This window comes from Perognathus longimembris, chromosome 1, assembly GCF_023159225.1.
Source record: "Perognathus longimembris pacificus isolate PPM17 chromosome 1, ASM2315922v1, whole genome shotgun sequence".
In the NCBI taxonomy this organism is placed as follows: Eukaryota; Metazoa; Chordata; class Mammalia; order Rodentia; family Heteromyidae; genus Perognathus; species Perognathus longimembris.
In genome coordinates this window covers 162429707-162446619 of record NC_063161.1, presented here as the reverse complement: position 1 = coordinate 162446619, position 16913 = coordinate 162429707, and the positions used below count along the sequence as shown (strand labels likewise).

Sequence of the window (16913 nt, the reverse complement as noted above, 5' to 3'; positions counted from 1 at the left end):
GGGGAATGGGTGCCGGGGCAGGCGGGGAGCAGGTGCTGGGGGATGAGCGCCGGGGCAGGCGTGGAGGGGGTGCTGGGGGGATGGGCTCCGGGGCAGACGGGGAGCGGATCCTGGGGGGATGGGCTCCGGGCAGGCGTGGAGGGGGTGCTGGGGGAATGGGCTCCGGGGCAGGCGTGGAGGGGGTGCTGGGGGGATGGGCTCCGGGGCAGGCGGGGAGCGGGTGCTGGGGGAGATGGGTGCCGGGGCAGGCGTGGAGGGGGGTGCTGGGGGAATGGGCTCCGGGGCAGGCGTGGAGGGGGGTGGGTCCTGGGGGAATGGGTGCCGGGGCAGGCGTGGAGGGGGTGCTGGTGGGAATGGGCTCCGGGGCAGGCGTGGAGGGGGTGGCGTCACGGGAGGCACTGGACCTGTGCCACCCCCGTGCTTAGCGGCCATGTCCTCGTAGCTCCAAGCACAGGTGGCTGCTGCGCGCTGCCTGTCCATCAACTGCTCACTGAAGGCCCGGCTGCAGGCGAAGGCCGTGCTCCAGCACTTCAACATCCGGGTCACCCACGCGGACATCTTCAGCCGCTGCCAGGTAGGTGCTGCGTGCCCAGTGCTCCGGAGCAGCCAGGGTGACCAGACGGGGTGGACGCGGGACGGGGGACGGCACAGGGTGACTGGCAGCTCCTCCACTTGCTGGCCCCCTGCCGGAACCCGTTCACCGGTGGGGCCGTGGCCGCGGCTGGGGTTCGGGGCTGCCACGTCCCCGGGAAGGCACGGTGGAGGGGGCCCCGCCGGCGGGGGTGCGAGTCCGGGAGTTCTGCGTGTGAGGACGCACGCCACGCAGGGGAGGCAGCTGAGCACTGCTCCTGGGCTCTTTGGTGTGTGCACATCAGCCTCCCCGTGGTGGCCACGGCCCAGGCCAGCCCCCCGCCGGCCCGGAGGAGCCCGGGGTGCCCATCTCCGCCCAGTCGCTCAGGGCACGAGTTCTTTGCACCTGGGAGGTGAAGGTGGCGCTCTGGCCTGGCGGCCGCGCCTCCCGGGCCTTCCGCTCCCCGCCTGGGACGCGAAGTGACCTGGCTGCCCTCTGGGGCTGGGCTTCCCTGTGGGTAGGAAGTGCGTGCTGGGGGCCTCTTCCTCTGGTGCTGAGCTCTGGGCACAGGAACCACGTCCTCTCTTTGTCTGCGCTCTGCCAGGCAAGTGCTGTAAAGACCCCAGGATGTCCGGACGCCCGGGGAGGCGTTTTAATGAGCATTTCAGAACCTTGACGGCTGCGTTTTCTTGAGAAAACAGGAAGTGGGGTAGCTGGAGGAAGCCTCTCCTCCAGCAGGAGCCTCAAGCAGGCAGAAGCACTGCAGGGGTGTCTGGCCCAGGGCTCTTGAGACCCGTGAGGAGCCAGGTGAAGGGAGGGAGGCACGGCAGCCTGGCATAGAGAATAGAGGTCAGTGAGGGAGCCTCGGCCCGGACCCCACCTGGGCACGTGTGGGCTGCCTCGCCCCTGTGCACCAATGGCGCTGGAGAGGCTGATGCCCTCCGTGCCACAGCCCTGCAGCGCCAGGCCAAGGCTGCTGCCCCGCAAGCAAGAGGACCGGCCCGAGGACAGAGGTCTGTGAGAGGTGTAGGGCCAGTGCTGCACTGGGTAGGGGGCCAGCAAGTGCGCAGGTCAGAGAGGACAGTGCCTGAACCCCCCACAGGCCCGGCCTGGGAGGAGGACTGAGGGTCCCGAGGGCCCGGGCTCCAGGCAGGGTGGACAGGGACCCCTGCTAGGCACATTGCAGGGCCTCCCCTGAGTGAAGGGCCTCGGGGCTGGGTGGACATGCTGGGCAGGCCCCTCACTGGTGGCTGACAGCTGTGGGAGCACCCACCCATGGGCACAAAGACCAGAGCTCAGAGTGAGGCCGAGGGGGTGAGGGGCCTGGGGACAGGGCCTGCAGGCGAGGTGCAGGGAGGGGGCAGGGGTGAGGAGCCTGGGGGCAGGGCCTGCAGGTGAGGTGCAGGGAGAGGGCAGGGGTGAGGAGTCTGGAGACAGGGCCTGCAGGTGAGGTGCAGAGGCGAGGGGGTGAGGGGCCTGGGGACAGGGCCTGCAGGCGAGGTGCAGGGAGGGGGCAGGGGTGAGGGGCCTGGGGACAGGGCCTGCAGGTGAGGTGCAGGGAGGGGGCAGGGGTGAGGAGCCTGGGGGCAGGGCCTGCAGGTGAGGTGCAGGGAGAGGGCAGGGGTGAGGAGTCTGGAGACAGGGCCTGCAGGTGAGGTGCAGAGGCGAGGGGTGAGGGGCCTGGGGACAGGGCCTGCAGGTGAGGTGCAGGGAGGGGGGCAGGGGTGAGGGGCCTGGGGACTGGGCCTGCAGGTGAGGTGCAGGGAGGGGGCAGGGGTGAGGAGCCTGGGGGCAGGGCCTGCAGGTGAGGTGCAAGGGGCAGGGGTGAGGAGCCTGGGGGCAGGGCCTGCAGGTGAGGTGCAGGGAGAGGGCAGGGGTGAGGAGTCTGGAGACAGGGCCTGCAGGTGAGGTGCAGAGGCGAGGGGTGAGGAGTCTGGGGACAGGCCTTGCAGGTGCTGTGCAGGGGGCAGGGGTGAGGAGTCTGGGGACAGCCTTGCAGGTGCTGTGCAGGGGGCAGGGGTGAGGAGTCTGGAGGACAGGCTTGCAGGTGCTGTGCAGGGGACAGGGGTGAGGAGTCTGGACGACAGGTCTTGCAGGTGCTGTGCAGGGGGCAGGGGTGAGGAGTCTGGAGGACAGGGCCTGCAGGTGAGGTGCAGGGGTGAGGGGCCTGGGGACAGGCCTTGCAGGTGCTGTGCAGGGGGCAGGGGTGAGGAGTCTGGGGACAGGCCTTGCAGGTGCTGTGCAGGGGGCAGGGGTGAGGAGTCTGGAGGACCTGGCCTTGCAGGTGCTGTGCAGGGGGCAGGGGTGAGGAGTCTGGACGACAGGGCTTGCAGGTGCTGTGCAGGGGGCAGGGGTGAGGAGTCTGGAGGACAGGCCTTGCAGGTGAGGTGCAGGGGGCAGGGGTGAGGAGTCTGGAGGACAGGGCTTGCAGGTGCTGTGCAGGGGGCAGGGGTGAGGAGTCTGGAGGACAGGGCTTGCAGGTGCTGTGCAGGGGGCAGGGGTGAGGAGTCTGGGGACAGGCCTTGCAGGTGCTGTGCAGGGGGGCAGGGGTGAGAAGTCTGGGGACAGGGCTTGCAGGTGCTGTGCAGGGGGCAGGGGTGAGGAGTCTGGAGGACAGGGCTTGCAGGTGCTGTGCAGGGGGCAGGGGTGAGGAGTCTGGAGGACAGGGCTTGCAGGTGCTGTGCAGGGGGCAGGGGTGAGGAGTCTGGAGGACCTGGCCTTGCAGGTGCTGTGCAGGGGACAGGGGTGAGGAGTCTGGACGACAGGGCTTGCAGGTGCTGTGCAGGGGGGCAGGGGTGAGGAGTCTGGAGGACAGGGCTTGCAGGTGAGGTGCAGGGGGCAGGGGTGAGAAGTCTGGGGACAGGGCTTGCAGGTGAGGTGCAGGGGGCAGGGGTGAGGAGTCTGGAGGACCTGGCCTTGCAGGTGCTGTGCAGGGGGCAGGGGTGAGGAGCCTGGGGCAGGGGTGAGGAGTCTGGAGGACCTGGCCTTGCAGGTGCTGTGCAGGGGGCAGGGGTGAGGAGTCTGGAGGACAGGGCTTGCAGGTGAGGTGCAGGGGGCAGGGGTGAGGAGCCTGGAGATGTTCTCAGGTCTCTCGGCAGGACCAGGAGACCTGGCGGAGGCCTGTGTGGAGGAGGAAGCCCTTCCCAGGCTGGGCAGCCCTCGGTTGTCCCCAGCATTGGCTTTGGGGAGCCTCGCAGTGGGCCTGGAATGCCACCACAGCCTCGTCCGGGGTGCTGGAAAAGGAAGTCAGGGAGAACTTGGCATAGTGGCCCCGGCAGGCACCAGTCCACCCTGGCCCCCTGGGGCCAGGGCACAGTTGTACTGACATGAAACCCACACGGACACTTACAACTATGGCCACAAACCCACAGAGGGGCATCTGCCAGACTGACCTAGCAGGGCCTCCGTGGACAGGGGGGCTGTCGGGTGGAAAGGCCAGAGCCCTCCGGCACGGCTCCGGGGTCTGGCCTAGAGGGCTGTTGGCTGTCCTCCCTGGGACTGCCCAGAGGTCTGTGTCAGAGCCTTCACTGTCCCCAACCAGGCCAGAGTCGGCTGCCTCCCTAGAAATCTGCTGCCACCCAGATGAGTTTCCATTTTCTTTTCCTTCCTTCTGCTATTTTGGTGGGGTTCCCAGAGGAACCCCATCGATGTATGGTGTCCCAATGAGGCCATGGGGAGTGGGTTGAGGCTAAGCTGGGGTCCACTGGGGGGGGGGGTCAGGGTCAGCTTCTGAGGTATCTGTGCTTGAGGACAGAGAGCCGCACGTTCAGCGGAGCCACAGCGGACGCTCACCTCACACCCAGGACAGCACGAGGGGGAGGGTGCCCACCACGAGGACAGGGAGGGTCCCCGTCGTGAGGAGGGGGGGTCTGGCAACCTAAACTGAGCCGACTCTACCAAGTCGGGCACCAGTGAGCGGCTCACGCCTGTCATCCTAGCTACTCAGGAGGCTGAGAGCTGAGGGTCGCAGTTCAAAGCCAGCCTGGGCAGGAAAGTCCACGCGACTCTCCAGAAAACTGGAAACGGTGCTGTGGCTCAAGTGGCAGAGCGCTAGCCTTGAGCTGAAGAGCTCAGGGACAGTGCCAGGCCCAGAGTTCAAGCCCCACCACAGACAAAAAAAAAAAAAAAAAAAAAAAAGGGCTGGGGATATAGCCTAGTGGCAAGAGTGCCTGCCTCGGATACACGAGGCCCTAGGTTCGATTCCCCAGCACCACATATACAGAAAACGGCCAGAAGCGGCGCTGTGGCTCAAGTGGCAGAGTGCTAGCTTGAGCTGGAAGAAGCCAGGGATGGTGCTCGGGCCCTGAGTCCAAGGCCCAGGACTGGCCAAAAAAAAAAAAAACTATCAAAGGGAGGTTCCCAGTGCTGTCCACCATGGGAAAATATTTTATCAAAGAAATTTGAGTTAAAAAAAAAAACCTAAACATGAACCCCTGACGTGACTGGGTACAGCATCTATTTTTTACTGTCCCTCTGGTCCTCACCATGGCAGGGAGCAGGCTGCGGCCCTGTGAGCAGTGACATCAAGGCCTCAGACACAGCCGTCCCTCGAGGCCAAGCAGCTCTGCCTCGGGGGGGCTCTGGGACACAGCCAGCCGTGGTGTCCCACAGAAGTCAGGGAGAGCAGCCCTAGGGTCCTTTGAAGGCCACAGCACAGAGCTGCAGTGGTTCAGGATCTTCCGGATATCTGAGGATGCTGGCAGTGCCCCATTCCTCCACACCCAGGGCCACAGTCCAGCCAGCGGCCCAGGCCGGCACTGCCTCCCATACTGACCCGCGGTCCGGGGACAGAGAGAGGCCAGAAGTTCCCCCCTCCCTGACCTGTGTCCTCAGCCCTGACCCTTCTTCTATGCTGGCAGAGTGCAGGAGAGCCTCTGAGGCAGTGGTGCGGGGAGAGGAGCAGGATTCTGGGCAGTCAGGAACAAACACGGGGCCTGGCCTGGGTACCAGTGGCACAACTGCTTCAGAGTTTCCAGAAAAGCCGAGTCACAGCTGGAATCTAGCCACGTTCTCACCAGAGACCCCTAGAAGGCTGACAACCCCAGCTCCAAATGCCCAGGACCTGCTGGCTCTGCTGGCCGGATTGCGCCCTGGGCACCTAGGGTTTTAGAACTCCCAGCCAAGGGCAGCTGCCCACACTACCCTTACACTACAGTGGCTGGCTCCCGCTGGCGCCTTGGCCACACGCTTCAGCCCTCACCTGCTTCCCAGCGAGTCAGGTCTGATCTGCGGACAGCCCCAGCCTCCCACCCTGAGGCTGCCCCCTGGGACTCCTTTGGTCTGCGGTGGCCTCTGGCCACAGCCCATGTAGAGGAAACACTTGCTCCTCTTGTTGAGGACAGGTCCTCCTGGGGCTCTGTGTGTCCCCGGTTCCTGCCCCTGGGCCCCTGCCCCCCAGGATCCTACCCACCCCACACCTAGCTCCTGCCCCTCGCCTCCCCCACCTCCTGCCTCCTTCCAGTTTCTTACTCCGTCCTGTGGCAGATTCTGACCCTCCATAGTGCAGTAAGCAGCCTCCAAGTTACTCGGAATGTGTGGCCAGCCCACTCCTGTCCAGTACACGCCCCAGGTCCCTGGTGAGCAGCCTGGGCGGGGCCCCTTTCAGCAAGGAGTCTGTGGGCCCCTGCTGCCCCTGGGGCCTCGGGCTGTTGCACGGTCCTAGGAGTGCTGGGCACTGGTAACCAGACTGGGCAGCCACTGTTCCAACTTTAGCCACAGAGGCAGGGGGCCCAGAGGAAAAGTCAGAGACTGGAGACTCCTGCGCAAGTGCTAGCCATCCTCCCGAGTGCAGTCCAGCCACCCCAGCCTCAAGGGCCTGATTGCTGGAGGGGGGGGGGGGGGGCGCACCGGGCAGGGCAGTAGTGACCAAGACTCCTATCAGTGCTGGTTGAAAGACTTCAACAGCCAGCCTTTTTTTTTTTCTTTCTTGGCCTAGAGGTTTGAACTCGCCCCAGGCCGGGTCACTGTCCCTGAGCCCTTTTTGCTCAAGGCTAGCTCTCCACCACTTTGAGTCACAGCTCCACGTGCGGTCTTCTGGTAGTTAAGTGGAGAGAAGAGTCTCACAGACTTTCCAGCCCAGGCTGGCTTTGAACCACAGTCCTCAAATCTGAGCCTCCTGAGGAGGATTACAGGGGTGAGCCACCAGCCAGCCCTTAACTCCTGGTTCAGTCACAGTTCTGATAGCTCCAGAAGCTGGAAGGGGCAGAAACTGGGACAGGACAGCCCGCCAGGGAACTGGAGAGGGTGCTCTGGGTGATAAGGCTTGCTCCACAGGAAGGGGCCATTCTGGCACACTCTGGGGGGTCCTGAGCAGGTGGGCCTCAGGGCCTTCCTGAGGGGCTCCAGCCTTCTGGAACCCCAGAGCCCCATAAGACTAGCAGAGGCCACCCACCCACCCCCAGCAACTCAGGAAAAAGAGTTTGGGGAGGAGGGAAGGGATCCCTGTCAAGTTCAACTCCGCTGTCCCTCTGGAGAGGCCCACAGTGCGCCCGCCCCCGCGTCTGCCCACCGAGGGCGGTGACAGCCCCGCCAGCCCAGAAGCTCCCACGGTGCAGCCTCCCCTGCGCGCCCACCGCTCCGTGTCCCCGCGCCCCCCACTGTCCCCAAGCGCCCCGCGTGTGCCAGCCCCGCGCCCCCCCACTGCCCCCGCCCCCCGCGTGTGCCAGCCCCGCGCCCCCCCTGCCCGCGCCCCCCAGCGCCCCGCGTGTGCCAGCCCCCGCGCGCCCCACTGTCCCCAAGCGCCCCCGCGGTGTGCCAGCCCCACGCCCCCCACTGCCCCAGCCCCCGCGCCCCGCGTGTGCCAGCCCCACGCCCCCCACTGCCCCGCCCCCCGCGTGTGCCAGCCCCCGCGCCCCCCACTGCCCCCGCCCCCCGCGTGTGCCAGCCCCGCGCCCCCCACTGCCCCCCGCCCCCCGCGTGTGCCAGCCCCGCACCCACTGCCACGCCACCCCCGCGTGTGCCAGCCCCGCACCCACTGCCACGCCACCCCCCCGCGTGTGCCAGCCCCGCAACCCACTGCCACGCCACCCCCCCCGCGTGTGCCAGCCCCGCGCCCCCCACTGTCCCCAAGCGCCCCGCGTGTGCCAGCCCCCGCGCGCCCCACTGTCCCCAAGCGCCCCGCGTGTGCCAGCCCCGCACCCACTGCCCCCGCCCCCCGCGTGTGCCAGCCCCGCACCCACTGCCACGCCCACCCCCCGCGTGTGCCAGCCCCGCACCCACTGCCCCCGCGCCCCGCGTGTGCCAGCCCCGCACCCACTGCCCCCGCGCCCCGCGTGTGCCAGCCCCGCACCCACTGCCCCCGCCCCCCGCGTGTGCCAGCCCCGCACCCACTGCCCCCCGCGCCCCGCGTGTGCCAGCCCCCGCGCCCCCCCCTGCCCGCGCCCCCAGCGCCCCGCGTGTGCCAGCCCCCGCGCCCCCCGCCCCCCCCGCCCCACAGAGGCCTCGTCCTGGGGGCGCCCCGGGACCCCGGCCGGCCGGGCCAGCGTGGAGCCCGTGTCAAGACGCGGCCACCGGGGCGGGAAGGCGCGCGGCGGCCGTTGGCTTTTGAATCGGGCCGGCTCCCTGAGTGGCTTTCAAAGGCCGCGGCGGGCGGGGAGGGGGAGCGGGGGGCGGGCGGGAGGGCGGGGGCCGTTCCCAGGCGCGCCCCGCCCGCCCCGCCCCGCCCCTCCCCCCGCTTTCCCACGCGCCCAGCCAGGCGCGTTCTCACGGCCGCCGCCCCTCCCCCGCCTGGGAACCGCGGCCCCCGCGGGGGGAGGGGGAGGGGCGGGGCGCCCCAGGGCCCGGGACCCGGTGTGCAGCGGGACGGGGACGGCGACGGGGCCCCGGGACGGGGCTGGGGGAGCCGGCGCCCGGCCCCTGAGCCTGGGCGGAGAGCCCAGAGCCCCCCCCTCCACCCCCCACCCCTCCACCCCCGGGCTCCTGAGTGGCCGGGACCCCGTGCCACATGGAAGTGGTGGCAGAATGGGCCCGGCCATGCCCAGGCCGCTGCCCTGCCCGCCCGGGGCCCACCGGGCCCCCCTCCGTCCCCCCCCCCAGGTCTTAGCCACACAAACGCAGACCTGCTAAATGGGCATTTCTGAAAACACCTTACGCAAACCGGGCCGTCGGTTTGAGGGGCTGTGACCGTCCCCTGACTGCGGCCGTGGGGTGGCCTCGTGGGCAGCAGTCACGGCCACACACGACCCCCTCCCAGGCTGTGTCCACTGAGGCTCTGTTGTAGTTCAGTGGTGGGCCGCATGCTCAAGTCCATGGGTTCTGTATCTGGCACCAAGAAAAAAGGTGACCTTGGGTCTCCGGGTGCTTCTGAGACACCCCCAATGGCACACCCCCCTGGCCTGCTTGGGCCTGGACCCAAGGGCCCTCTGTCCCACCCCACAGCCCTCCTACAGGGAGCACCGGGCACAGGCTGGGGGCCCGGCCGGCCCTGACCCTCCCAGGGGACTCTCACCAGGGAGGAGGACCCCAGGCCCCTCCCCCACTTGTCTGTGCAGACATTGTCCAGGCTGCACAAAGGGACCAGCAGCAGGCAGTTGGGGAGGGACCAGGCCGTGGGAACTGCCCTTCCTGGGCCAAGGGGTGGGGCAGGGGCCACGGGGCAGAGCCCTGCCAGGTCTGCCATCCTCAGCTACAGGCTCTAGGCTCCCTCCCGGGGCTGGGGGTGGAGGCCGCCAGGAAGGAGAGGGACAGCATGCCTCATGTGACAGGAAAGCATCATCACTGGGTTACAGAAACGTCCCAAGCCAGAGCCTCCTGTGTACCCAGCAGCCCCGGACCCTCTGCCCACCCCAGGCCCATCGCCCCAGAAAAATACCCAGCAGCCCCGGACCCTCTGCCCACCCCAGGCCCATCGCCCCAGAAGACCGTAACCGTATTTTTTGAGACACAGTGCTTGGCTGGTGGAGCCTTTAGAGTAGGCCTGTGCCCGTCAGAGGGTGGCAAGCCAAGATCCACTCCGCGTAAGGGGAGACTCAGGTGACCCCGAGGGCAGACAACTGGGGGGCCACATGCTGCTCCCTGGACAGCATGGGAGAGTGAGGTGTGGAGCAGACCCAGGCTGTGGCCGGCTAATTGCTTCCTCCTAGGCCCAGTCCTGCCCCGTCTAGCAAGGTGTCAGGGGATACCTCTAGCCTGACACCATTTGTCAGAAAGCTCCCCGGAGCAGGCCAGAGCGGACAAGCCAGGCTAGGGTCAAAGCCCACCAGGGGGCTCGGCAAGGACCAAATGCCCAGTCAGTACTCCAGGGTCAGCAGCAAAGGAACCTCCTCTCCCCCAGAGTGAGCCTCCCTTGCCAGGGGCAGCTGTGTCCGTGTGTGGAAGGTGCCGGGTGCTTTTCCATGCGCAGGTGACTTTTTCTGCAGGCAGCAGGTGGGCGGTGGCATCCGTGTCCCTTGCCCTCAGCATCCCAATTCCACGAAGCTCCCCACCTCCCTGGAGAGGAGTGCAGACCGCTTAGCCAAGTCCCCTGCCTGGGCCTGCTCGAGGGGCGTGGGGGCGGCAGGGGACCAGAGCCTGGGCACAGCCAGATGTTGGACAGAGGCCAGGGGTCCAGAGGGGGAGGCCAGAGCAGCAGTCAGGAGAGGTAAATCGAGGATCACTGTTCAAAAGCCAGCCAGGGCAGGAAAGTCCATGAGACTCTTATCTCCAATTAAAAGCTAGAAATGAGACTGTAGCTCAAAGTGGTCAAGTACTAGGCCCTGAGTTCAAGCTTGGACCACCACCAAAAGAGAGAGAGAGAGAGAAGCCCCCAGCCAGCCTACCTCAGTGGCTTGGTCTTGACCCTGCCCTGGCCCTGGACTTCTGGGCTGTACCAGGTTCCTGCTGGGTAGGGAGAAGTGGTCATGAGAATCCCAGGGCAAGGCCATGGAAGCATGCCCGTCACCTCTGCCCGGCCCCCAAGGCTCCTGGGCCCATTCCTCATTCCCTGTGGACTCCCAGCCTCTCCTTGCCCCCCCTCCCCACCGTGGCCTGGAGCCTCAGGGTTGCTTGGGACTGGAGTGTCCACGAGAGAGGCTGGTAGCCTCAGTTAGTGTGGCCTCTGCTATCCGCCCAGGGAGGGGCCGGTGCAAGGCCACAGGAAGCTCCCCTCCGGCTTTGCCCTCTGCCCCCTGTGGCCTGACCAGGGTTGCTACTAAGGGCCCCGAGGGCACGCCTCTACCCACGCCGGCCAGGCCGATGTACTTGCGGGCACACAGACAGGGTGTGGCCAGTGTGCCCAAGTGGGCACCTGGGCAGAGGACACAGACACTCCTGGAGAGCCCGAGAGAGGACATTGTGACTTGGATAGCCCGTCACCCCCTGAGCTGCCGGCACCCTGGGACACAGCCCACCCAGAGGCGGCTGCCCGCCCCTCCAGTGGTCAGACGTCCCGGGATAGCCACGAATGCTTTGGCCCCTCTTCTTACACGCAGCGCACCACCCAGGGTTGAGGGGCACCTCACGGGGGGGTCAGCTTGGAGCATGGCCAGGTCGGCTCCCCCCGTCACTCCTGCTCACGTCTGGAGGGGGAAGGGGCCGCGGAACATGACTGAAGGTCCACGGGGCACCCTTCGCTGGCTGATGGCCCGCCCGGGGGGCGGGGGAGCCTCCCCTCCCCGGCCCGATCCCCGCCAGCACTTGCCTCCGGCGGAAGTGCCGGGAGGGCCGAACGCGGTGTTGGGACCTCACGGCCGGCCGGGAGAACCGGGCCTGCAGGCGGACCCCTGGGACCAGGCCGTGGAGAGACTTCCCAGCCCCTCCTGCCCTCGCTCACCTGGGCCTTCCCACACCCCCAGGGTGCTCCTCCCTCCCACCCGGGCTCTGGGGGTGGGGGCCAGCCCTGCCCTGGGGCTCCCCCGGCTGAAGGGAGAGAGAGCCCACGCCAGCCGGCCGGCCTCCCGGCTGTGCCTAGCACGGGGCTCTGCGGAGGGCCGACCCAGATCCATGACACCCTGAAGCCCTGGTCTGGTGGAGCAGGCCGAGGAAGGACTTGGCCAATGACTGGGACCCCCGTTTGCTTCCGCACGGCCCTTTTCTGCAAAATGGGAGAGCAGAGGAGGTGGCTGGCCCCGGAGTGCAGGGGAGGGCGAGGCGGCGGCGGGCGGGAAGGTCCCGGCAGCCAGCGTCCCCCCGTGCCGGTCCAGCAGGGCGGACGGCACCCCACACCGCCCATCTCCCGTACGGAGCGGTCAGCCGCGTGCGCAGGGACGGGCCGCAGCCTCCGGCGTGGATGGGAGGTGGGCAGAGGGACCCCGGGTGGGGGCCGCGTGTGGAGGGGAGCCCCGGGCGGAGGCAGGGCGGGGGATGCCTTCAAAGGTGCAGAACCGGCTTTTCCGGCCCAGGCAGGGCTCCTGGGGCCTACTGAGGTGACAGCAGGGCCCTTGAGCCTGCAGTGGACCCGTGGGAAAACCAGCACTCGTGGTTCCCGAAGGTGGGGCCGGGTCCTTGCGGACCGCGCTGGGCGGTGGCCTGGGAGTGACTCAGCACGGGCCGGCGGCCCCGCCCAGGCTGCACACCGGCCCCGGCTCCCGAGGGCCAGCAGGCCCCACGCGAGGAGGGGGGCCTCCCCCCTCCCCACTCGGGAACGACACGGCCTGGGCAGAGCAGGGCCTGGGCTCCGGTGGGCAGCCCGGGCAGCGGTAGAGGCCCTTCTGCAGTTAGGCCCGCCGCGGCCGCTCACACACGCCTGCCCCAAGAAACCCCCAACTGGGAGCAGGCCCAGCAGCGGGGCTGAGGCAGCTCGGGCCGCAGAAGCCTCCACAAGCGGTCGGGGGCTTCCGGGAAGGAGGGGACAGTCGCCGGCACCGCGCGGGCCAGGCCCTGCACCCCAGAGCCCCGCCTGCCCACCGACCCCAGCACCTGGTGCAGGGGCGGGGGAGCTCCCGGGCCAGAGGTGGCAGCGGAGCCCCCGGGTCACGCCACCTCCTGGTGTTGAAAGCCCTGTGGGAAAAGGCGGCGTGGGTGAGGAGGAAGCGCCTGGCATGGCACACACCCGCGGGGCACAACCAGGACTCCAGCTGTCAGCCACCCACCCGGCTCTCCGGGGCTCCTGAGTGGAGTGGGGACTGGATGTGATCACAGGAGACCACAGCTCCCCGCTGCCCTCTTCTTGTGTCTCCACGTGGCGTCCCGGGGACCCCCCTTTCCTAGGTGCTGCAGAGTCCGGAAGCACCTGCCCACGACCCCACCCTGCTTTGCCCTGAAAATCCTGGGGTCGACGCCTGTCTCCTTTTCCAGGCGATGGGTGGCTGCTGCCGGGACAGTCAGGACAGCGGGGCCCGTGGCCGAGCCTCCCTGCCGTGCCCCGGGGCGGCCAGCGGATCCCAGGGCTGAGCCCTTGCCATCCCACACAGATGGCCTAGGACTTGGCTGCACGCGGTGCACAAGGCCCCCTACGGAGCCACCGGCCTTCTGAGACCAGGGCAGGTGCCCGGCCTCCCTGGGGAACACGGGTGGTGAGACGCAGAGGCTGGCGGAGCGGAGGCACTGAGCGCAGCGGGTTGCACGGGACCTCCGCCGGGCGCCCTGGGAGCGGGCAGAGCCTGTGCAGCCTGGGTTCGCAGAAGCTGCCCACCCCCAGGAGAGGCCGGCAGTCAGGGAGGGCTCCCGGGGGACTGAGTTGGGGCGAGGGGGCCGTTGTCTCTCCCTGCCCTGCCTGGCTAGGCGAGCTGCCAGCAGGGAGCCCGGCACCGGGGCGGGGGTGCCGGAGGAGCCGGGCGCAGGCTGCAGCAAGCCCTCCTTGCTGCAGGCCTGCAATGGTGACGAGTACCTGAAGATCTCCAAGGCCTTGATGATGCAGCTCAGCGGCCATCCACAGAGTCCCGGCGGCACGGGTGAGGACACCCCAGATGCGGGGCAGCGGCGGGGTGGCCGGGCCTCGCTCAGGGGAAGCTGGGGAGATGCCCGGGCCCGGTCCAGCCCTGGACGTCCGGGGATGGGGGGGGGGGGGGTGACCGTGCTTGCCCGTCGCGCCAGCAGCCAGGCGCCCAGGCCCTCAGCCCCCTCCGCGGCTGTGTTTACCGTCCTCTCTGGCGGGCCCTGCCCGCGCGTGGTGCTCACGTCTGCACCCTCACGTGCATGTGTGCCCACGCGTGAGTGTGCCCCTCAGCTCACCCCCACCGCATCTGTACACAGGCACACGCGGCGAGGGCCGAGACGCAGGGGAGGCAGGCGCCCTCCTGGCAGCCCGTGCCCCTCCAGGCTGCCCCTGCCTCCCCCGCAGCTGCCCCGCCTCGGGGAACGACTGCCCACTCCTGCAGTGGGTGGGCTGAGGCCTGCCTCGGTTCCTCCTGGGCAGCCGTCAGCCTCCCAGAGGAGGAGGGAGGAGAGGGGATCCGCCTGTCCCGGGGGCCACCAGCTGCAGCCCCCACAGGCCTCACCCAGGTGTCCCCATCCAGTCCCCCTAGGTGGAAGGGGAAACTCACTAGTCACAGAGGTGCAGGGTGATAATAGGACTGGCCGGGAGCCAGGGCCTCCTCAGCAGGCTGAGAGCTAAGGATCGCAGTTCAAATCCAGCCCCGGCAGGAAAGTCTGTGAGATCCTTTTTTTTTTTTTTTTTTTTGCCCTTGAACTCAGGGCCTGGGCACTGTCCCTGGCTTCTTTTTGCTCAAGGCTAGCACTCTGCCACTTGAGCCACAGCGCCACGTCTGGCCATTTTTCTGTATATGTGGTGCTGAGGAATCGAACCCAGGGCCCTCATGTATATGAGGCAAGCACCCTTGCCACTAGGCCATATTCCCAGCTCCTCTGTGAGATCCTTATCTCCAATTAATCTCCAGACCACTAGTCTTGAGCAAAAGCTCAGGGAGTTCAAGACCCACAATCAGAAGAAGGGGCGGGGGGGGGGTGGCAGAAAGACTTGGGAGAGGCAGAAGCCAGATGGAAATCACAGCCTCCTGGGCTCTAGGGAGAGGCTGTGCCCTCCTTGTCCTGTCTGAATTCATCAGAGGCCATCCGCGCAAAAGCATTTGCCGAGCACCTGAGGAGTGTCCGCAGCAGGGGGCCACCTCCCTGGACCGTGCCACAACTTCTCAGCCACAACTGCCCTCGGCTCGGCAGTGGCCCTGTGCGGTCACAGCAGGGAGGGAAGAGCCATCAGAGCCAGCGGGAGCCGTCCCTGAGGTCTTTCAAGGCCCCCTGGGCCCGCCCACCCCGCACTGGCACTGACTGATTTCAAAATAGGCTCCTTGGCAGTGGGCTTATCTGCTCATCACCACAAAGAGCTTGCCGGCCCCCGCTCCCCTGGTTCCCAGGCCCCCCAGAGCCCTAATCAGTAGATCTCCCGCCCAGAACATTTTCCCAAAGACCTTTGAGCCCCAAGAATGTCCCAAGGTGTGAGTCCCCGGGGGCCCATCACCCCCGAAGCCTCTCCAGCCCCTGCCCTTGGCCCCTTGCCTCTCTCACCAAGGGGTGGCGCAGGGTGGTGCTTGTGGCTCCCAATCTCTCCACCCTCTGACATCTTGTCTAACAGGTGGTGGAGCTGCCCAGAGTAAGGACAAGAAGCCAGGTGAGCACCAGCACTCAGGGCTCCTCCAGGGGCCCGGGGGCCTTGAGCTGCCCAATGCAGGGATCTTGGCCCTGCAAAGGACTCAGCCTGGGGGCTCCACAGCCCAACAGGTGGGGTTTGCTGAGGACAAAGGGCCAGGGGCCCTTGATGGGAGGAGGTACGGGGGGGGGGGGGGGGCGGGCAGGAGCCCTTGATGGGAGGAGGTACAGAGGGGGGGAGGGGGGAGGCCAGGGGCCCTTGATGGGAGGAGGTGCAGAGTGGGGGGTGGGGGGCCCTTGATGGGAGGAGGTACAGGTGGGGGTGGGGGGGCCCTTGAGGGGAGGTGCAGAGGTGGGGTGGAGAGGAGAGACAGCAATGAGGAAGAAGGGTGGCTGGGCATGGTGCTGTGGCCCGCTTGTGCCCAGGGGCAGGGGAGGGACTGAGAGGTCAAGGTGCTGCTTCTGTCTCCCAGGCAGAGGCTCAGAAGCAGCTCCTGGCGGCTGCGCCTGTGACCCCCCTTGCAGCTGGCTGGCACTGGAGGACCTGCAGGCCAGCACCCCTGCCACTCTGGGCAACGGCACCCGGCTGCAGCTGGCAGGGGTCCCAGAGGGGTGTGCTGAGGAGGCCTGAGCTGCAGCACTTCTATTGCTGTACGCGCTGTGGGAAGATCTTCTGGGGAGGGGTCCCACCGGGCCCGCGTCGCCCTGCACTTCCAGGACTTCCTGGAGGAGGCCCCCCGCCCCGCCTCCGCCCCTTCCGAGGGCCTGGCAGCCAGAGGCTGTGGGACAATAAAGAGAACATGACCAATGGCCAGGCACCAGTGGCTCGCGCACACCCTGCAATCCCAGCTACTCGGAGGCTGAGATCCGAGGATCTCGGTTCAAAGCCAGCCCGGGCAGAAAAGGCCATTCAACTCATATCTCCAGTTAACCACCAAAAATGCCAGAAGTGGGGTGACTTTGTCCAAAGAAATGTCTTCTTCACCTGACTTATGCAACTGTAAACCCTCAGTATACCACCTTTATAATAACAATTTTAAAAACTTACAAAAAATTAGAAGTGCAAGTGGTAGAGTGCTAGCCTTGAGCAAAAAAAAGAAGAAGAAAGAAAAGCTGGGCAGGTGGGGGGGCGGGGAGACTAAGAATGTGGCTCAGCGGTAGAGGGCTGGCCTAGCATGGCATGAAGCCCTGGGTTCGATTCCTCAGCACCACATACACAGAAACAGCCGGAAGTGGCGCTGTGGCTCATGTGGCAGAGTGCTAGCCTGGAGCAAAAGGAAGCCAGGGACAGTGCTCAGGCCCTGAGTTCAAAGCCCCAGAACTGCTCCCCCCCCACTTGCAATAAAAAGAAAATGGAAAATGACAAGTGGTGTGGCTGTTTGTCTGCTTAGTACTTGAACAACACACCTAAGCCCCCTCCGCATGGTGGGAGCTTTCAGACGGCGGTCCTCCGTCCTCCTCAGGCCCAGGCGTGCCCTGTGGTACCTTCCTGTAACTCACCCACTGCCTCTGCCCTGGGAGGAAGCTGAGGCCCCAGTAGCACTGCTGACTGCCCCAGGTCCTTTGAGGGTGCTGGTGCCAGACGGGGCAGGGAATCACAGAGATGGAGCAGAGGTGAGGGAGGAGGAGAGTCAGGAGAAGGCCTCCGGGGGGGCTTCCAATAAGCACTCAGCCTGGGCTCCAGCTTGGTCTCCTTGTTCAGCCCCCAGGAACGCGCCCCCCCCCCCACATCCGCTTTTCCTCTGCTTCCTGGCCCAAGCGGAACCCAGCGCTGAGCCAGCCGCGCTGATCTGGCTGAGGAGCCTCCAGGCTAACGGGCACCCACAGCTCATGGAGGAGTGCCCACTGCAGCCCGCTCAGGGAGCACCTGCAGGCCCCAGAGACT

General features: G+C 67.0%; 1 protein-coding gene across 1 annotated transcript in view; it reads left to right on the top strand.

The window, feature by feature from the left end:
• Exd3 (exonuclease 3'-5' domain containing 3) overlaps positions 1-15859 on the top strand; it is a 78734-nt gene extending 62875 nt beyond the window's left edge. Inside the window, 6 exon segments of the mRNA XM_048346861.1 lie at positions 443-574; positions 13293-13377; positions 15015-15050; positions 15502-15638; positions 15640-15705; positions 15707-15859. Coding sequence (XP_048202818.1) covers positions 443-574; positions 13293-13377; positions 15015-15050; positions 15502-15638; positions 15640-15705; positions 15707-15832 — 582 coding nt within the window. The 3' untranslated portion in view covers positions 15833-15859.
• Positions 15860-16913: the final 1054 nt, after the last annotated feature.